The sequence below is a fragment of the Scyliorhinus torazame genome, chromosome 2, assembly GCF_047496885.1.
Source record: "Scyliorhinus torazame isolate Kashiwa2021f chromosome 2, sScyTor2.1, whole genome shotgun sequence".
NCBI classification, from domain to species: Eukaryota; Metazoa; Chordata; class Chondrichthyes; order Carcharhiniformes; family Scyliorhinidae; genus Scyliorhinus; species Scyliorhinus torazame.
Genome location: NC_092708.1, coordinates 120,023,042 through 120,045,140, shown reverse-complemented (window position 1 = coordinate 120,045,140; position 22,099 = coordinate 120,023,042). Strand labels below are relative to the sequence as shown.

General features: G+C 45.3%; 1 protein-coding gene across 2 annotated transcripts in view; it reads left to right on the top strand.

Annotated features, from left to right (window-relative positions):
- Positions 1 to 22,099, top strand: part of LOC140391485 (neurabin-1-like) — a 179,037-nt gene that overhangs the window by 123,411 nt on the left and 33,527 nt on the right. For both annotated transcript variants that reach the window (XM_072476014.1, XM_072476006.1), the window contains exons 10-13: positions 1,296 to 1,392; positions 1,490 to 1,637; positions 13,721 to 13,771; positions 21,480 to 21,631. In XM_072476014.1, the coding sequence (XP_072332115.1) occupies positions 1,296 to 1,392; positions 1,490 to 1,637; positions 13,721 to 13,771; positions 21,480 to 21,631 (448 nt within the window). The remainder of the gene's footprint in view (positions 1 to 1,295; positions 1,393 to 1,489; positions 1,638 to 13,720; positions 13,772 to 21,479; positions 21,632 to 22,099) is intronic.

Here is a 22,099-nt window from a genome sequence, read left to right as displayed (position 1 = left end):
AGCAGAGGGTGGGTGGGTGGCCGGAACATCTTGCTAGTGGAGGTGGTAGAGGCAGGCATGATAGCAACTTTTAGATGTATTTTGATAGACATATGAATGGGCAGGGAATGGAGGGATGCAGATCGTTTGGGCAATAAGTAACAAGCCTAAATAAGGAATCTGGATTGGCACAGGCTTGGTGGACCGAAGGGCCTGTTTCTGTGCTGTATTGCTCTTTGTAAGCAGTAATATGGTGATGTGTTTTGCTTTTAAACCCAACCCCCCTTCATCATTGGTATTTCACCACAGATAACAGAAATAAAACATTTGCATTTAAATGGAGCTTTTCACAACCTCAGGACGTGCCAAAATGTTTTACAGCCAATAAAGTATTTTGAAGTATAGTCACTGTTGTAGAAAATATAGTAACCAATTTGTGCACAGCAATGTTATAATGACCAGATAATCTGTTTAAGTGACCTTGCTGGGGGAATAAATATTGGTCAACACACTGGAGTTGAGGCCTCTGCTCTTCCTTGAACAGTACTTTGGGATATTTTAATGTCTCTCTCAGATAGCAGATAGGGCCTTGGTTTAGCTATTCATCCAAAGGATGGCATCTCTGACAATGCTTCGCCCCGTCATTACTGCACTGGAGTGACAATTCTCGTTTTGTGTGCTCAATCTGGACTGGGACTTGAACCCAAAACCCAGAGGTGAGAATTCTGGCAACTGGGCCACAGCTGGTACATTCTCGGAATTGATTTATAAGCACCATATAATGGATTTTAGAGCAGTCCTAAAACCCAAGTTCCAGAGTACCTAAATAAGATTATAGGGTGATCAAGTGTTAACATGCTAATGGAGAGAGGAAAGTATAAAAAGACAATGCAGGTTGGTACATGGATGGTTGATAACAATGAAAGCTACCTTGGTTTAAAAAAATTATATGGATCAGACACCTAGTAAAAGCACTGCGTTATGTATTGATGTGACATTTTTTAAAAGGGGGACAATCACTTCGAGCTTGATTGAGGATCACCAGCATATGTACAGCCATATATTAAATGCTCTTTGGAACATGGTTGTTGAGCTCTTGGATATTTCAAATTCTTATGCCAAGAAAGTTAATTATGTAAAATGTAAGGTTAAATAAATATTCTGTGTTTGCAGTTTTTAATCTTGAGGGGCTAACAAAACAAATCCATGTGCAGCATTGTGTGCAACAAAAAGACAAAAGCCAATGAATTAATTTTTGTGCTGGTCGTAAAATTAGTACTGTGATAAAATGATCTAATTTTACTACTATTTTTTAGAGAGATTGAATTTATTAAGAAAGAAGAGGATCACAGAAAGGTTCTGGAAGATCAAGAAAAAGATCATGCGAAACAACTGAAAGAATTACATGATCAGGTTAAAACTACAATTAAAATTCAGTTGCTCTTTATGTACATAGTGCATTAGTATATGAAAGAAATAATAGCTTGCCATTAACACATGTATTTTCTAGATACTGGAACTAAAATATGAACTGTATTCCACTGGACAAATGCCTCCATCACACAGCAATAATGAGCTGCACAAAGTGAAACTGATGTTTGAGAGTCGGGAGCAATTTGAAGATATTTACAGTAAAGAGGAAGCTGACACAAGCCAAAGTAAGTTGTAATCCATAAAAAAGATAAAAATCTCTTGTAGAGTTGCTTTAATTCTATGAGGAGCAACTCCACAGACCACTGGAATGAGATGTTTTGTTCTAAAATTGCATCAAGGGCAGCCTTATTTTGACCTTTTATATGATATATCCCTGTATGACTCTTTGCATTACAATTTTGTGATGGACCCTTCTTGATGCTGTGCAGCGTCAGCTCATTTCATCCAAATTTACCCCAAAGTATAAATTACCGGTGCTGTCCCTTCTGCACGATGTAAAGGAATAGCTGGTTGGGGAGCATACTGTGTAGACTGAGATAGATTACCCTGCAAGGTGCATAACGTTTCTGTCTTCATATTACATTCTCCATACATAGCTAAAGATAGTAAAAAGTAGGACATAAAGGAGAGTGATCCTTGCAATATCATAGAATAGGAAACTAGAATTGTTACAGCATAGAAGCAGGCTATTCAGACAATCGTATCTCTTTGCTGGCTCTCAGCAAGAGAAACTCACCTAGTGACATTTGCTCATCCCCATGTATATGAGTTCTAGCAATGAGGACAGATTTGCCAAATTTTGTCTTCCATGGATGCTGGTAGGAATGAATGTTTAATATAAGTATGTATCATTGAGAGAATTCAGTATTAGATGGGAGCAAGAGTAAACCATAGAGACCCTCACTCCCATTCAAGAAAGGAGGGTGGGAGAAAACTGAACCAGTAACCTGACAGCAGTCATTAGGAAAATGTTGGGATCTGTTCTTAAGAAAGTAAGCCTGAACAATATACTTAGAAACTCATAGTATCGTCAAACAACATGATTTTACAGAAAGGGAAATGATGTTTGACAAAATGAGCTTTTTGTGGATGTAACTAGTAAAGTTGATAAAGGGGAACCGGTGGAAGCAATATACTTGGATTTCTAAGACATTCGATAAAGTGGCACACAAAAGGTGAATGCACAAGTTGAGGGCTCGTGGGATTGGGGTGAAATAGTAACATTGTGTACTGCTGAAAAAATACTTTTTTTTAAGCTTTTGGATTGGATTGGATTTGTTTATTGTCACGTGTACCGAGGTACAGTGAAAAGTATTTTTCTGCAAGCAGCTCAACAGATCATTAAATACATGGGAAGTAAAGGGAAGAAAAGAAAATACATAATAGGGCAACACAAGGTATACAATGTAACTACAAAGCACCGGCATCGGATGAAGCATACAGGGGTGTAGTGTTAATGAGGTCAGTCCATAAGAGGGTCATTTAGGAGTCTGGTGACAGTGGGGAAGAAGCTGTTTTTGAGTCTGTTCGTGCGTGTTCTCAGACTTCTGTATCTCCTGCCCGATGGAAGAAGTTGGAAGAGTGAGTAAGCCGGGTGGGAGGGATCTTTGATTATGCTGCCCGCTTTCCCCAGGCAGCGGGATGTGTAGATCGTCTTACTGTATGAGACATACAGTATAAAGTTGTTGTTTTCCCTGACATTGGTATTCTTGCGATTTTCCTAATGAGTACAATATGAAAAACTTTTCCAACATTTACTTTTTCGGCATCAATTTCTGTACCACCAAACGACTATTTGTATTAGCATTGATAGAAGATTGGTTAATCGACAGGAAATAAAGAGTAGGGATAAAGAGACATTTCCAATTGACAAACTGTAATTAATGAAGTACTGCAATGATCAATGATGGGTCCAGCTGTTTACAATCTATATTAATGACTTAGACAAAGAGACTGAGAATACTTTATGAAGACCAATGCAAAATGCCTATTCAATTCATCTGCCATCTTCTGACTTTCCATTATTAATTTCCCAGACAGACCAACATGCACTTTGTTAACTCTTATTTAAATATCTATAGAAACTCATTATCCATCTTTATATTTCTAGCCAGCTTTTTCTCGTGTTCTAAATTTTCCTCCCTTATTAATATTTTTGCCATTCTTTGTTCTTTATTTTTTGTCCAATGTTCTGACCTGCCATCTGTCTTTGCTCAATTATATACTTAAATGCTTCTCCATCCACGAGAGATAGATTTGATTAAATAGTTGAAAGAGGAGATTGGTGTGCAAAGTGGTGAGGTCAGATACTTTTGAATGACAGGAAGGCATTGGCAGAATCACTGTTGTTTCCTCTGCTCAGATCTTCTGTCACACCCTTGATGTTGGCATGTGAGTGTTTGTGTGTGGAGCTGGGAATATCAGCTGAAGTGTTATGCGCTACAGTACTTTCGTTTCTGGATGGTGAATTAGATTTGTTTTACTGACGTGGGATTTTAGGACATACCTAATTTTGAATTTAATTACATGTTTAGTTAGATCGAGAATGTTATGTATTACGACACTCTGGGCTAGTGTGCGGTCGCTTCCAGCCCCACTTCTCCCGGAGTCACAACACAAGTGAATTAACCAATAGTTCTTGGAAAACTACCCAAAGTCTTTGGCCCTTGGCTGCCCAATAATTACAGTCACCAGGTTTGTAAGTTTAAACACAATTACTTTTTTAGTAATAACAAGAACTATGTGCAACAAATACAATTGTTTAACTATTATCTAATTCCCCATTTTAACTTGCCCCCCCCCCCCTACCCGCTACACACAAGACGGATCAACACAAAGGGGAGGAGGGGGGTGAAAATCACAAGTCAAAGGGATATTTGTTTCCAGCACCTTACTACTTCAAACTGTGCTTTCAGTTTGATGTTTTTTTTACCGTAGATTCATTCAGGTCTCTGTAGTTTCAGAAACACATCACTCACAGGTTTTCTGGAGAGAGAGGGCGGGGCCTGGTCTTTGTTTGCAGTCTGTAATGATTTTCCTGTAGATTCATTCATTCAGGTTCTCTGCAGCTTCAGGAATACAGCACTCAGCCTTCCTGGAGAAAAATGAGCTTCCTGAGGTCTCTGAGAATAATTTTTATTAGTGTCACAAGTAGGCTTACATTAACACTGCAATTATGTTACTGTGAAAATCCCTTAATGCCACATTTTGGCGCCTGTTCGGGTACACTGAGTGAGAATTCAGAATGTCCACTTCACCTAACAGGCACAGTTTCGGGACTTGTGGGAGGAAACCGGAGCACCCGGAGGAAAGCCATGCAGATGTGGCGACAACGCGCAGGCTCCGCACAGACTGTGACCTGAGCCGGGAATCCGAACCTGGGATCCTGGCGCTGTGAAGCAATTGTGCTACCGTGCCGCCCATCCACTGTGCTACCATGCTGCCCTTCCTCCCACTGGGTTCAGATCCAATCCATTTGTTACGAGGCAGGGTATGGCCTTTTAGCCAATTCTTTAGCTATCAGCCAATCAATCAAACCAAGTCCCACCCATTCTCTCTCTCTCTCGTGCCGAAAAGTCTGGGGTCTCCTGTTCAAACTAGCAGAGACCAGCAGAGTGTTCTCTCCTGTAACTTTTTCCTTGCTCCTCTCTACTGCTTGACTCAAAGACACATGTTCGTTAATCATCCATGGATCAAAAATGAGTTTGGCAAAATAAAAGAAAGGGGAAATAAGGGAATAAACAGGAAGGACCCTTAGTTTGTTCTTGTTTAAACTATTTATAGTTGATTGTTCGGATCCCAGTTGATATTACTGGACGAGAAGATCCCAGAATGGAACCCTAATTCAAATGACCATAACTTTACTTTTTTTTGTAAAACGTGGAGGAAGTGTCACAGGATTAATTTTAACAACAAGAAAGAGACATTTATTACACTTGAGAAAATTGGATTATGATACAATATGCCATTACTCCACCCCTTATCTTAAGAATTATACACAGCCTTAGGGATCAACAGGGATTACAAAGTACATCTTAAGCTACAATAGTCCCTTTTAAACACCCAAGATGACTGTGGTAAGACACACTCTTCTCTGAACCCAAGTGAATGTCTGTGGATTTCTCCTCAAAATCCCCAAAATGATTCTTATCCTGTGAACCACACTGTCACACTGAACTCCGGCTTCTACATGAGTGATTTCATATTCCGCTTTCAAAAGTCACACTTTCAAATCTTCTTTTAAATTCTGCTTTCCTTCCACTGCTGCTCTCAAGGTTTCACTTTCAGGTTTTACACCTCTCTCTCTTCAGGTTTCATTTGTCTTAAAGGAATTTACAAAATTCAACAAATATTTCAAATAATGTCTCCCAAACTGTAGTAATTTCTCACAAACCTTAGCACTACTGCAGATATCTTTCTGGCATCTCACACCTTTTCAAATCTTTGGGACCTTACTGAACAGTAATCTTATTTTGGACTTTGTATGGGCAGGGAAGGTGCCAAGGGTTAAACGGACCCTGTTACAGATGCAGCAGGGAGGGTTAACGTTCCCGAACCTGGTACACTACTCTTAGATGACAAATGTGGACAAGGTGAGGCGATGGTGGGAAGGAGAAGGAGTAGAATGGATTAGGATGGAGGAGGAATCCTGTAGGGGGTCCATCTTAAGGGCTATGGGACTGCGGCGTTGCCAATGACCCCAAACAGATACTCGGAGAGCCCGGTGATGTCGTCCACGGGGTGGATCTGGAACCAGCTGAGAAGGCACTTTAGGATAGAGGGGGATATCGGTGTTAACGCTGTTGTGTGAAAACTATGGTTTTGAGCCAGGGGGATTGATGGCTTGTATAAGAAGTGGGGCTCGTTAAGGTGAGGGATTTGTATTTGGAAGAAGGGTTTGTCAGTATAGATGAATGAAGGAGAGGGTAGAGCTCCCGAGAGGAAGTGAGTTTAGGTACCCGCAGATAAGGGTCTTTGCGCGGAAGGTTTGGAAAGAGTTCCCCAGGTTGCCGAGGTCCACCCTGCTGGAGCGGCTGTTGCTTACGGATGTGAAAGGGGGGGCAGGGCCGAGACATATACAGGTGGCTGGGAGAACAGGAAGGTGAGCAGCTGGTGACGATTAAGGAGCAGTGGGAAGGTGAGCTGGGAGGGGAGATAAACTGGGGAATATGCAGTGAGGTGCTACGAAGGGTAAATGCATCCTTGTGCGCAGGGATGAGCCCGATACAATTCAAGTGGTACACGGGCTTCGTATGACACGGGCAAGAATGAGAGGGCGGCGTATGGCACTGTGGTTAGCACTGGGACTACAGCGCTGAGGACCAGGGTTCGCATCCTGGTCCTGGGCCACTGTCCGTGTGGAGTTTGCTAACTCTCCCCATATCTACGTAGGTTTCACCCCCACAACACAAAGATGTGCAGGGTAGGTGGATTGCCACGCTAAATTGCCTCTTAATTGGAAAAATAAATAATTGGGTGCTTTAAATTTATAATTAAAAAAAAAAAAAAAAGAATGAGTGGGTTCTGTCAGGGGGTGGTAGACAAGTGTGAAAAGTGTGGGCGGGGACCAACGAATCATGCACCTACGTTCTGGGTCAGACCTCATTTGGAGTGTGCTGAGCAGTTTTAGGCCCCATAACTAAGGAAGGATGTACTGGCCTTGGAATGTGTCCAGAGGAGGTTCATAAGAATGATCCCTGCAATGAAGAGTTTGTCGTATGAGGAACGGTTGAGGACTCTGGGTCTGTACTCGGAGTTTAGAAGGATGAGGGGGGATCTTATTGAAACTTGGAGACCTGGATAGAGTGGACGTGGAGAGGATGTTTCCACTTGGAGGAAAAACTAGAACCAGGGGACACCATCTTGGATTAAAGAGACTATCCTTTAAAACAGAGATGAGGAGGAATTTCTTCAGCCAGAGGGTGGTGAATCTGTGGAACTCTTTGTCACAAAAGGCTGTGGAGGCCAAATCACCAAGTATCTTTAAGTCAGAGATAGATAGGTTCTTGATTAGCAAGAGGATCAGGGGTTAAGGGGAGAAGGCAGGAGAATGGGGATGAGAAAAATATCAGCCATGATTGAATGGCAGAGCAGACTCGATAGGCCGAGTGGCCTAATTCTGATCCGATATCTTATGGTCTAAGAGAGATTGAACAGTTAAGGCCTATATGCTCTAGAGTTTAGAAGAATGAGGGGAGATCAAATTGAGCAATGCAAGATGATTCAAAGGATAAAGTATACTTGGAGTGAATGCTTCCTCTTGTGGGGCATTCTGGAATGAGAGGTCTTAGGATAAGAGGTAGAAAATTTAAAAGGAGTTGAGGGGAAACTACTTCACCCAATGGGTTGTGAATCTGTGGGGTGGATGCTGGAACAGAATAAATTTGAGGAGTTAGAGAGATTTTTAATCAGTAATGGGTTGATGGGTTATGGAGAATGGGCAGGATAGTGGAGTTAAGGCCAGGATGAGATCAGCCATGATCGAAAGGTGGAACAGCCTCAATGGCCAAATGGTCTAATTCTGCTCCTATAACTTATAAACTTATGCTTATTGTTGACTGCTTGTTGAGACGAATGCAGAATATTAGATATATTGGATTTGTAAATATTTGGCAATTTGGGCGTTGGAAGCCTGGATTGGTGTGTTTGACTGCAGTAGTTATGTTTTGCAAGACCAGAAAGCTTTTAGGAGCCAGAGGTGAATTTAAGCAAAGTAAAAAGCCTGGGCTCATGCACTGTTGATTGACTGGGGGGGAGGGGGGGGTGAAGAGAGTCCCTGGAGGGTTAATTTGTTTTCACCCTGGGGAGTTAATTTATTTTCAGCTTGGGGAGATATTGTCATTGGTGGGTGCAGCTACTGTATTCAGACATTTTGAGAAAGGTTTGGAGTTGAGTTCTGATCTGGCTACTCAAAAAGACAAGTACGGCCTTTTGCTCTCTCAGTAGGATAGTTTAAAGAAATCGATTAATAGTATTTAAAGCAGCAAAAGATTAATAGTATTTAAAGTAGTTCAGACTTGTCTGAGGACAAGTGGGAAGCTGAAATAAACCAGTTGGAAAAAGCTTTTTGAAGTTTTCCAGCCAGAGTCTACAGGGGTTCTGACAGGAGCCGAATCTGTTCTGGAATGCAAGTATTATTCTGTGCCATTGCGATGTACAAAGGACAAGGAACAAAGAAAAGTACAGCACAGGAACAGGCCCTTCGGCCCTCCAAGCCTGCGCCGACCATGCTGCCCGTCTAAACTAAAATCTTCTACACTTCCAGAGTCCGTATCCCTCTATTCCCATCCCATTCATGTATTTGTCAAAATACCCCTTAAACGTCACTATCGTCCCTGCTTTCACCACCTCCTCCGGTAGCGAGTTCCAGGCACCCACTACCATCTGTGTAAAAAAAACTTGTCTCGTACATCTCCTCTAAACCTTGCCACTCGCACCTTAAACCTATGGTCCTGAGTAATTGACCCATCCACCGTGGGAAAAAGTCTCTGACCATCCACTCTGTCTATGCCCCTCATAATTTTGTTGACCTCTATCAGGTCGCCCCTCAACCTCCTTCGTTCCAGTGAGGACAAACCGAGTTTATTCAACCGCTCCTCATAGCTAATGCCCTTCATACCAGGCAACATCCTGGTAAATCTCTTCCTCATCCTCTCTGAAGCCTCCACATCCTTCTGGTAGTGTGGCGACCAGAATTGTACACTATACTCCAAGTGTGGCCTAACTGAGTTTCTATACAGCTCCAACAATACTCAATGCCCCGGCCAATGAAGGCAAGCATGCCACATGCCTTCTTGACTACCTTCTCCTCCTGTGTTGCCCCTTTCAGTGACCTGTGGACCTGTACACCTAGATCTCTCTGACTGTCAATACTCTTGAGGGTTCTACCATTCACTGTATATTCCCTACCTGTTTTAGACCTTCCAAAATGCATTACATTTGTCCGGATTAAACTCCATCTGCCATCTCTCTGCCCAAGTCTCCAAACGATCTAAATCCTGCTGTATCCTCTGACAGTCCTCATTGCTATCCGCAATTCCACCAACCTTTGTGTCATCCGCAAACTTACTAATCAGACCAGTTACATTTTCCTACAAATCATTTGTATATACCACGAATAGCAAAGGTCCCAGCACTGATTTCTGCGGAATACCGCTAGTCACAGCCCTTCAATCAGAAAAACACCCTTCCATTGCTACTCTCTGCCTTCTCTGACCTAGCCAGTTCTGTAACCTTGCCAGCTCACCTCTGACCCGGTGTGATTTCACCTTTTGTACCAGTCTGCCATGAGGGACCTTGTCAAAGGCCTTACTGAAATCCATATAGACAACATCCACTGCCCTACCTGCATCAACCATCTTTAACTCTATCAAGTTAGTGAGACACAACCTCCCCTTCACCAAACCGTGCTGCCTCTCGCTAATACGTCCACTTGCTTCCAAATGGGAGTAGATCCTGTCTCGAAGAATTCTCTCCAGTAATTTCCCTCCCATTGACGTATGCTCAGCGGCCTGTAGTTCCCTGGATTATCCTTGCTACCCTTCTTAAACAAAGGAACAACATTAGTGTTATAACCTGCCTACTTACGATTGGCTGGGGACTAATGACTATCCCACAATCCTATGGGAGTATGAACTTCCCCAATGAGGGGGGGCGGAGAAACTCCTAGTATAAATAAGCTGGCCAGTTCAGGAACCAGCAGGAAGGAGAAGGTAGCAAGGGAAGTTACTGCTACTGTTATGTATATATTGTTATAGTAAATAAACGTTATTATTTTGTATCCTTAAAACTCGTGCTGGATTCTTCGTGGCCCTTACAAAAATTGTCTATTCTCCAGTCCTCCAGGACATCACCCGAAGACAGTGAGGATCCAAAGATTTCTGTTAAGGCCTCAGCAATTTCTTCTCTTGCCATCTTCAGTATTCTGGGATAGATCCCATCAGGTCCTGGGGACTTTTCCACATTAATATTTTTCAAGACGCCCAACACCTCGTCTTTTTGGATTTCAATCTGACCCAGGCTATCAACGCACCCTTCTCCAGACTCAACATCCACCAATTCCTTCTCTTTGGTGTGGAGATGCCGGCGTTGGACTGGGGTGAGCACAGTACGAAGTCTTACAACACCAGGTTAAAGTCCAACAGGTTTGTTTCAATGTCACTAGCTTTCGGAGCGCTGCTCCTTCCTCAGGATTCACCTGAGGAAGGAGCAGCGCTCCGAAAGCTAGTGACATCGAAACAAACCTGTTGGACTTTAACCTGGTGTTGTAAGACTTCGTACTGTTCTCTTTGGTGAATACTGATGCAAAGTATTCATTTAGTACCTCGCCCATTTCCTCTGGCTCCACACATAGATTCCCTCGCCTGTACTTCAGTGGGCCAACCCTTTTCCTGGCTATCCTCCTGCTTTTTATGTACGTGTAAAAAGCCTTGGGATTTTCCTTAACCCTATTTGCCAATGACTTTTCGTGACCCCTTTTAGCCCTCCTGACTCCTTGCTTGTGTACCTTCTACTTTTCTTATATTCCACACAAGCTTTGTCTGTTCCCAGCCTTCTAGACCTGACAAATGCCTCTTCTTTCTTTTTGACGAGACCTATGATATCTTTTGTTGTCCAAGGTTCCCGAAATTTGCCATATTTATCCTTCTTCCGCACAGGAACATGCCGGACCTGAATTCCTTTCAATTGACATTTGAAAGCTTCCCACATGTCAGATATTGATTTACCCTCGAACATCTGCCCCCAATCTAGGTTCTTCAGTTCCTGCCTAATATCGTTATACTTAGCCTTCCCCCAATTTAGCACATTCACCCTAGGTCCAATCTTATCCTTGTCCACCAGCACTTTAAAACTTACTGAATTGTGGTCACTGTTAAATGCTCCCCTACTGAAACTTCTACCACCTGGCCAGGCTCATTCCCCAATATCAGGTCCAATATAGCCCCTTCCCGAGTTGGACTATCTACATATTGTTTTAAGAAGTCCTCCTGGATGCTCCTTACAAACTCTGCCCCGTCTAAGCCCCTAGCACTGAGTGAGTCCCAGTCGATATTGGGGAAGTTAAAGTCTCCCAACACAACAACCCCGTTGCTTTTACTCATTTCCAAAATCTGTCTACCTATCTGCTCCTCTGATTCCCGCTGGCTGTTAAGAGGACTGTAGTAAACCATTGTGACTGCACCCTTCTTATTCCTGATCTCTACCCATATAGCCTCGCTGCCCTCTGAGGTGTCCTCCCGCAGTACAGCTGTGATGCTCTCCCTAACCAGTAGTGCAACTCTTCCACCCTTTTTACCTCCCCCTCTATCCCACCTGAAATATCTGAATCCCTGAATGTTTCGCTGCCAATCCTGTCCTTCCTTCAACCAGGTCTCTAATGGCAACAACATCATAGTTCCAAGTACTAATCCAAGCTCTAAGTTCATCTGCGTTATTTGTTATACTTCTTGCATTAAAACAAATGCACTTCAGGCCACCAGTCCTGCTGTTTTCATCTGCCTATCTGCTCTTCCTCAGAGCCATACTGGCCCTATTCCCTAGTTCTCACTCAATTTTTTCACCGTCTGACCTATTGCTCCGGTGCCCACCCCCTGCCATACTAGTTTAAACCCTCCCGTGCGACACTCGCAAGCCTCTCCAGTTTAGATGCAACCCGTCCTTCTTATACAGGTCCCATCTTCCCCGGAAGAGCTCCGAGTGGTCCAGATAACTGAAACCCTCCCTCCTCCACCAGCTGTTTAGCCACGTGTTTAGCTGCTCGATCTTCCTATTTCTAGCCTCATTGGCACGTGGCACAGGGAATAATCCCGAGATTACAATCCTAGAGGTCCTGTCTTTTAACTTTCTGCCTAGCTCCCTGAACTCCTGCTGCAGGACCTCATCCCTTTTCCTGCCTATGTCGTTAGTACCAGTATGTACCATGACCTCTGCCTGTTTGCTCTCCCCGTTCAGGATGCCCGCTACCCGTTCAGAGACATCCTGGACCCTGGCACCAGGGAGGCAACATGCCATCCTGGAATCTCTTCCACGTCCACAGAAGCGCCTATCTGTGCCCCTGACTATAGAGTCCCCTATGACTATTGCTCTTCTGTGCTTTGACCCTCCCTTCTGAACATCAGAGCCAGCCGTGGTGCCACTGCTCTGGCTGCTGCTGTTTTCGCCAGATAGACTATTCCCCCCAACAGTATCCAAAGCGGTATACCTGTTCGAGAGGGGGGGCAACCACAGGGGATTCCTGCACTGACTGCCTGCCCCTTCAGGTGGTCACCCATCTCTGCCTGCACCTTGGGTGTGACCACATCTATATAACGGTTATCTATGACACTTTCCGCCACCTGCATGCTCCTAAGTGCATCCAACTACTGCTCCAATCGAACCATGCAGTCTGTGAGGAGCCCTAGTTGGGTGCACTTTCTGTAGATGTAGCCATCCAGGACACTGGAAGCCTCCCGGACCTGCCTCATCTCACAGTCAGAGCACAGCATCCCTCTAATTGACATTGCGTTAATTAATTAATAAATTAAATTTAAAAATAAAAATGTAGGAGAGATTGAGAGATGTATGTTTTTCCTTTCTTGTTTAATCGTGAATAGAGATTATAATTAAGGGTATTGTGTTTACTGTATTGAGTAGTAAGCTATTTTCAGATGTGATGTTAGAGTTTAATATTGTGTCAATAAAGTTGTGTTTTAAAATACCAAATCCCTATTTCTTGCAATCAGTCCTGGAGCGAAGTACTCTTTCTGCAGCGTCTTGCAAAATAAAATAAAATTTGGTGGTGTTGGTCCAGTTTCCTAGCCACTGCTGGAGTCTGGTCTGGGATTGTAATATTGTTGAGGACAAGCTAATAATGAGGACTTCACTTAAGAAGCAATGAATACCAATATTGGCGATGGAATACCTTTCTTAACTTTTGTCCAAAAAGGCTTGCATCTGGTATTCCTAATCACGCACAGCAAAGGCAAATGCAGGTTAATCTGCCACAACAATATGTCTAATAATTCTCATTTCTGTCAGGTATGATAGTGACATTTTGTGGTGTTTCTGTGACGGAAGCTGTGCTTAGGCGTTTGATTGAGACCACTTTAGCAACGGACCCATTGAGCTGTCAGGAAATGGTTCTTTTCATGTCTTCAGTTTTAATAAACTCCAGATTAAGAACTCGTGAATGAATTGAAAATGTGGTAACCTCTTGTTCCAGTCCACTCCAAATTATTTTTTTTCTATAGCGAAACATGTTAATCAATGGTGCTTCTCGTCCTTAAACATGTAACCATTACAATATATTTTCCTTTTTTTTTCTGTGAAGCCTCCAAAGCTGGAATGGAATGGGAATATAGCAACACTTACAAAACCTGTGGTAAGTTGGTGCACTAAGATAAATTGTTAAGCAATTTAAAAGGATTCTCAAAAAATTATTAAACGTGAGAGCAAAGTACAAAAGTTAAGTAAACATGTGCCTGCATGATGATGTATGTTTAAAGTGTCTGATGAGCATTTGAAGTGTTTACTATGTTTAACCACTGATCAACCCCCCTCAGTGTACCCATAGTGTACTGGAGTTTTCCTTCTGACCTTCCGAATGAGAGTTAAAGCTATTCCAGCTAATATGATTTTTGCACAGTGAAAACTGCTCTTTTCCCCCAATGCCCAATCCAAAAGAGCCTGAAAGGAAGATTTGCTGTTATCTGCAGCTCACCACAGACTTCTCAAGAGCAATTAGGGATGAACAATGAATGTTGGCCTAACCAACGAAGCCCACATCCTTTGAATTAATTTTTTAAAATGCCTCGGGCAAGGTGTTGTCTGATGTTGCCATGAGACAAATATATCTACTTTTTTTTAAATAAATATTTTATTGAAAATTTTTGGTCAACCAACACAGTACATTGTGCATCCGTTACACAATATTATACCAACACAAATAACAATGACCTATTTTATAAACAAAAAATGAATAAATAATAAATAACAAAAATGAAAACTAACCCTAATTGGCAACTGCCTTATTACAAGTAACACTCTCCAAAAATATAATTTAACAGTCCAATATATAATTATCTGTCGCAACGACCTATACATATTATACAGTATATATTAACAACCCTGAGAGTCCTTCTGGTTCCTCCTCCTCCCCCCCCCCCCCCCCCCCGATCCTGGGCTGCTGCTGCTGCCTTCTTTTTTCCATTCCATCTATCTTTCTGCGAGGTATTCGACGAACGGTTGCCACCGCCTGGTGAACCCTTGAGCCGACCCCCTTAGAACGAACTTAATCCGCTCTAGCTTTATAAACCCTGCCATGTCATTTATCCAGGTCTCCACCCCCGGGGGCTTGGCTTCTTTCCACATTAACAATATCCTGCGCCGGGCTACTAGGGACGCAAAGGCCAAAACATCGGCCTCTCTCGCCTCCTGCACTCCCGGCTCTTGTGCAACCCCAAATATAGCCAACCCCCAGCTTGTTTCGACCCGGACCCCACTACTTTTGAAAGCACCTTTGTCACCCCCATCCAAAACCCCTGTAGTGCCGGGCATGACCAAAACATATGGGTATGATTCGCTGGGCTTCTCGAGCACCTCGCACACCTATCCTCCACCCCAAAAAATTTACTGAGCCGTGCTCCAGTCATATGCGCCCTGTGTAATACCTTAAACTGAATCAGGCTTAGCCTGGCACACGAGGACGACGAGTTTACCCTGCTTCGGGCATCTGCCCACAGCCCCTCCTCGATCTCCTCCCCCAGCTCTTCTTCCCATTTCCCTTTTAGTTCATCTACCATGGTCTCCCCTTCATCCCTCATTTCCCTATATATATCTGACACCTTACCATCCCCCACCCATGTCTTTGAGATCACTCTGTCCTGCACCTCTTGTGTCGGGAGCTGCGGGAATTCCCTCACCTGTTGCCTCGCAAAAGCCCTCAGTTGCATATACCTGAATGCATTCCCTTGGGGCAACCCATATTTCTCGGTCAGCGCTCCCAGACTCGCGAACTTCCCATCCACAAACAGATCTTTCAGTTGCGTTATTCCTGCTCTTTGCCACATTCCATATTCCCCCATCCATTCCCCCCGGGGCAAACCTATGGTTGTTTCTTATCGGGGACCCCCCCAAGGCTCCAGTCTTTCCCCTATGCCGTCTCCACTGTCCCCAAATCTTCAGTGTAGCCACCACCACCGGGCTTGTGGTGTAGTTCCTCGGTGAGAACGGCAATGGGGCTGTCACCATAGCCTGTAGGCTAGTCCCCCTACAGGACGCCCTCTCTAATCTCTTCCACGCCGCTCCCTCCTCCTCTCCCATCCACTTACTCACCATTGAAATATTAGCGGCCCAATAATACTCACTTAGGCTCGGTAGTGCCAGCCCCCCCCCTATCCCTGCTACGCTGTAAGAATCCCTTCCTCACTCTCGGGGTCATCCCGGCCCACACAAAACCCATGATGCTCTTTTCAATCCTTTAAAAAAAAAGCCTTTGTGATCACCACCGGGAGGCACTGAAACACAAAGAGGAATCTCGGGAGGACCACCATCTTAACCGCCTGCACCCTCCCTGCCAGTGACACGGATACCATATCCCATCTCTTGAAATCCTCCTCCATTTGTTCCACCAACCGCGTTAAATTTAACCTATGCAATGTGCCCCAATTCTTGGCTATCTGGATCCCCAGGTAACGAAAGCCCCTTGTTACCTTCCTCAACGGTAGGTCCTCTATTTCTCTACTCTGCTCCCCTGGATGTACCACAAACAACTCACTTTTCCCCGTGTTCAGTTTATACCCTGAAAAATCCCCAAAATCCCCAAGTATCCGCATTATTTCTGGCATCCCCTCCGCCGGGTCTGCCACGTATAGTAGCAAATCGTCCGCATACAAAGATACCCGGTGCTCTTCTCCCCCTCTAAGTACTCCCCTCCACTTCTTGGAACCCCTCAACGCTATCGCCAGGGGCTCAATCGCCAGTGCAAACAATAATGGGGACAGAGGGCATCCCTGCCTTGTCCCTCTATGGAGCCGAAAATATGCAGATCCCCGTCCATTCGTGACCACGCTCGCCATCGGGGCCCTATACAACAGCTGCACCTATCTAACATACCCCTCTCCAAAACCAAATCTCCTCAACACCTCCCACAAATAATCCCACTCCACTCTATCAAATGCTTTCTCGGCATCCATCGCCACTACTATCTCCGTTTCCCCCTCTGGTGGGGCCATCATCATTACCCCTAACAGCCTCCGTATATTCGTGTTCAGCTGTCTCCCCTTCACAAACCCAGTTTGGTCCTCGTGGACCACCCCCGGGACACATTCCTCTATTCTCATTGCCATTACCTTGGCCAGGATCTTGGCATCCACATTTAGGAGGGAAATAGGTCTATAGGACCCGGTGCGGGTCCTTTTCCTTCTTTAAGAGAAGCGATATCGTTGCTTCAGACATAGTCGGGGGCAGTTGTCCCCTTTCCTTTGCCTCCTTAAAGGTCCTCGTCAATACCGGGGCGAGCAAGTCCACATATTTTCTATAAAATTCGACTGGGAATCCATCCGGTCCCGGGGCCTTTCCCGCCTGCATGCTCCTAATTCCTTTCACCACTTCTTCTACCTCGATCTGTGCTCCCAGTCCCACCCTTTCCTGCTCTTCCACCTTGGGAAATTCCAGCCGATCCAAGAAGCCCATCATTCTCTCCCTCCCATCCAGGGGTTGAGCTTCATATAATTTTTTATAAAATGTCTTGAACACTCCATTCACTCTCTCCGCTCCCCGCTCCATCTCTCCTTCCTCATCCCTCAATCCCCCTATTTCCCTCGCTGCTCCCCTTTTCCTCAATTGGTGTGCCAGCAACCTGCTCGCCTTCTCCCCATATTCGTACTGTACACCCTGTGCCTTCCTCCATTGTGCCTCTGCAGTGCCCGTAGTCAGCAAGTCAAATTCTACATGTAGCCTTTGCCTTTCCCTGTACAGTCCCTCCTCCGGTGCTTCCGCATATTGTCTGTCCACCCTCAAAAGTTCTTGCAGCAACCGCTCCCGTTCCTTACTCTCCTGCTTCCCTTTATGTGCCCTTATTGATATCAGCTCCCCTCTAACCACCGCCTTCAACGCCTCCCAGACCACTCCCACCTGGACCTCCCCATTATCATTGAGTTCCAAGTACTTTTCAATGCACCCCCTCACCCTTAGACACACCCCCTCATCTGCCATTAGTCCCATGTCCATTCTCCAGGGTGGGCGCCCTCCTGTTTCCTCCCCTATCTCCAAGTCTATCCAGTGTGGAGCGTGATCCGAAATGGCTATAGCCGTATACTCCGTTCCCCTCACCTTCGGGATCAACGCCCTTCCCAGCACAAAAAAGTCTATTCGCGAGTAGACTTTATGGACATAGGAGAAAAACGAGAACTCCTTACTCCTAGGTCTGCTAAATCTCCACGGGTCTACACCTCCCATCTGCTCCATAAAATCTTTAAGTACCTTGGCTCCTGCCGGCCTCCTTCCAGTCCTGGACTTCGACCTATCCAGCCCTGATTCCAACACCGTATTAAAATCTCCCCCCATTATCAGCTTTCCCATCTCTAGGTCCGGAATGCGTCCGAGCATCCGCCTCATAAAATTGGCATCATCCCAGTTCGGGGCATATACGTTTACCAAAACCACCGTCTCCCCCTGTAGTTTGCCACTCACTGTCACGTATCTGCCCCTGTTATCCGTCACTATAGTCTTTGCCTCGAACATTACCCGCTTCCCCACTAATATAGCCACCCCCCTGTTTTTTGCATCTAGCCCCGAATGGAACACCTGCCCCACCCATCCTTTGCGTAGCCTAACCTGATCTATCAGTTTCAGGTGCGTTTCCTGTAACATAACCACATCTGCCTTAAGTTTCTTAAGGTGTGCGAGTACCCGTGCCCTCTTTATCGGCCCGTTCAGCCCTCTCACGTTCCACGTGATCAGCCGGGTTGGGGGGCTTCCTACCCCCTCCCCCTTGTCGATTAGCCGTCCCCTTTTTCCAGCTCCTCACCCGGTTCCCACGCAGCTGTATCTCCCCCAGGCGGTGCCCCCCCCGCCCATCCCCTCCCATACCAGCTCCCCCCTCTCCCCAGCAGCAGCAACCCAGTAATTCCCCCCTCCCACCCCGCCCCGCTAGATCCCCCGCTAGCGTAATTACTCCCCCCATGTTGCTCCCAGAAGTCAGCAAACTCTGGCCGACCTCTGCTTCCCCCCATGACCTCGGCTCGCACCGTGCGACGCCCCCTCCTTCCTGCTTCTCTATTCCCGCCATGATTATCATAGCGCGGGATCCAAGCCCGCGCTTCTCCCTTGGCCCCGCCCCAATGGCCAACGCCCCATCTCCTCCACCTCCCCTCCTCCCCCCATCACCACCTGTGGAAGAGAGAAAAGTTACCACATCGCAGGATTAGTACATAAAACTCCTCTTTCCCCCCTTTTTAACCCCCCACATTCGCCCCACCACTTTGTTCAAACGTTCTTTTTAATAACCCGCTCATTCCAGTTTTTCTTCCACAATAAAAGTCCACGCTTCATCCGCCGTCTCAAAGTAGTGGTGCCTCCCTCGATATGTGACCCACAGTCTTGCCGGTTGCAGCATTCCAAATTTTATCTTCTTTTTATGAAGCACCGCCTTGGCCCGATTAAAGCTCGCCCTCCTTCTCGCCACCTCCGCACTCCAGTCTTCATAAACGCGGATCACCGCGTTCTCCCATTTACTGCTCCGAGTTTTCTTTGCCCATCTAAGGACCATTTCTCTATCCTTAAAACGGAGGAATCTCACCACTATGGCTCTGGGAATTTCTCCTGCTCTCGGTCCTCGCGCCATCACTCGGTATGCTCCCTCCACCTCCAACGGACCCGCTGGGGCCTCCGCTCCCATTAACGAGTGCAGCATCGTGCTCACATATGCCCCGACGTCCGCTCCCTCCGCACCTTCAGGAAGACCAAGAATCCTCAGGTTGTTCCTCCTTGCGTTGTTCTCCAGTGCCTCCAACCTAGCCACACATCGTTTCTGATGTGCCTCATGCGTCTCCGTCTTCACCACCAGGCCCTGTATGTCGTCCTCATTCTCGGCTGCCTTTGCCTTCACGACCCGAAGCTCCCGCTCCTGGGTCTTTTGTTCCTCCTTTAGTCCTTCGATCGCCTGTAGTATCGGGGCCAACAGCTCTTTCTTCATTTCCTTTTTGAGCTCTTCCACACAGCATTTCAAGAACTCTTGTTGTTCGGGGCCCCATGTTAAACTGCCACCTTCCGACGCCATCTTGGTTTTTGCTTGCCTTCCTTGCCGCTGTTCTAAAGGATCCACTGCAATCCGGCCACTTTCTCCTCCTTTTTTCATCCGTATCCAGGGGGGATTCCCTTCTGGTTTACCGCACAGTGTTTTTAGCCGTCAAAATTGCCGTTCGGGCTCCTATCAAGAGCCCAAAAGTCCGTTTCACCGGGAGCTGCCGAAACGTGCGACTCAGCTGGTCATCGCCGCACCCGGAAGTCCCAAATATATCTACTTGTTAGCTAATGTAAGAGTGTTAGTTTATAATGTTTTATTAAGGAACATTGAATGAAGAGGATTGGAAAGACATTGAGTTATGGGGACCAAAGATAGTTGCGGTTTTGGAAAATATCTTTGTGGTTACTTTGTGCTGTCTTATTTGACCCAGGAATATTTACTTTGTTGTATTACCGTTTTAGAACCCCTAACTTAATGGCTGTCAGAAGCAGAGCCTTCAAGAGGGGGCCATGGGCATCAATGCCACACCTATGGCTCCAACGATCCAAATGGAGGGGTTTCCCCCCCACTCGGGCTTGCCACCACCGCCTGTTTCTTCCCCCCCCCCCCCCCCCCCCCCCCCCCCCAAAAACAAAATAATTATCTTTTCACCTCAAAGGCACTCATGATCTTCCACCTTTCCACCTGCCGTAGCCATATCTGGCTCTCTAAATGGCAGCCTTTGATTGAGCTAGCAGCATCAGGTGGCTGCCTCTGGGAAGATCACTGAATCATTCTTATTTCTGGAAAGTGTGACCTTGGGACCCGCATTTGGTCCCAAAATCGAAGTCCCGAAGCCCGTGCGAAATGCTCTCTGTGGAGTCCAGGCAGTCATTGGGCTAGGGCGGCATAGTGGCACAGTGGTTAGCACTGCTGCCTCAGCTCCAGAGACCCAGGTATGATTCAGACTTTGGCGACTGTGTGGAGTTTGCACATTCTCCCCGTGTCTGCATGGGTTTCCTCCTGAGTGCTCGGGTTTCCTCCCATCGTCCAAAAATGTGCAGATTAGGTGTATTGGCTATGCTTAATTGTCCTGTAGTTTTCAAAGATTAGGTGGGGTTTCGGGGATAGGGCGTGGGAGTGGGCCTAGGTAGAGTGTTGTTTCAGAGGGTAGGTGCAGGCTCGATGGGCCGTATGGCCGCCTTCTGTACTGTATAAATTCTATGATCGTGCAGAATGAGATAAATTAAAGAAAAGCAGGAGAGGCAGATGGCAAAGTGAGTGGAAGGGGGAAAGGGACTTTGGTGAGGAGGGCTGAGTGAGGGCCCAAGGAAGAGCAGTGACAAATGGGTGTCAATATTTGTCTTAGTGGAGAAGGGTACTTTCAGTTTTGGGGGTGGCAGGAGTAGATGAGGCCTTGCGTGTTTGCATGGAACTTTCACCTCGGTGGGTGTGTGTTGCAGAATACAGTACCAGAGTGCTTCATACACTATGTGAACTACAATAATGACGGACAAGTTAGTTAGATTTTGTTGGTCAAGAGGGTATACTGGAAGAAAACCCTGTTTCTCCAAATTATTGCCAGGAGTCTTTCACATTCACCTGAATCACTGGAGGAAGCAGATTATAGTCTCATTTTATTGTCACTTTCAGAAATTATATCTTCACCAATGGAACATTCTTGTATTTCAATGGAGTTTTGATTATATGCGCAAGTTCTGAAGGCAGGGTTGAAACCAAAAAAGAACCAGATTAAGATTTTTCCCCCTTGGGTTTAACTTTAACCCGAACCCTGTCTAAAAATTTGATATTTTACGAACTTCTAAAATTTCAAATGCCATTGTAAATTATTTTGACATTTCAGATTTTGATGAGGCTGTTCCAGAAACCAAGCGATTAGATACGAGTTCACACAAAGCCAGAGCCCAACTTGCTTTAAAAGTTAAAAGGCAGCCTCCATCCAGGTTCAAACAGAAGGAGTCGTTTGAAGCAGGGGATGACTATGAAAATATTCAGGTAACGACAATGTAAATTGATATATTTTTGGCAGATCATTTTTAATGCAGTTAATTCAATCATTCCGCACTCTAATTAATCATAATTAAACAAAGTAGATAATAAACAACTTGAGAATTTAGTACAGGTCAAGCATCCTTTATCTGTAAATCTGAAAACGGAACACATCCAAAACCCACTCTTTTTTTTTTAAACTTCAACAATCTTTGGCACAGGTAGTCTAGGACCTAACCTGAACCAACACTAATCTCGCCAACTACACCCTGTTTTTGATTTTCAGTGGTACCTCTTATTTTTCTAGTCATTTAATTTAATTCAGTCTAGCTAGCCTAAGCTTTGGCCATTGTAATGCAAGTAGGCCTATATGCGGTATCCAGAAACCAAAATTATCTGAAATCCAATAAACATTGGCTCTGAGGGTTTTGGATAAAGATATTCAACCTGTACTCAAAATGTGTTAGCAGATAA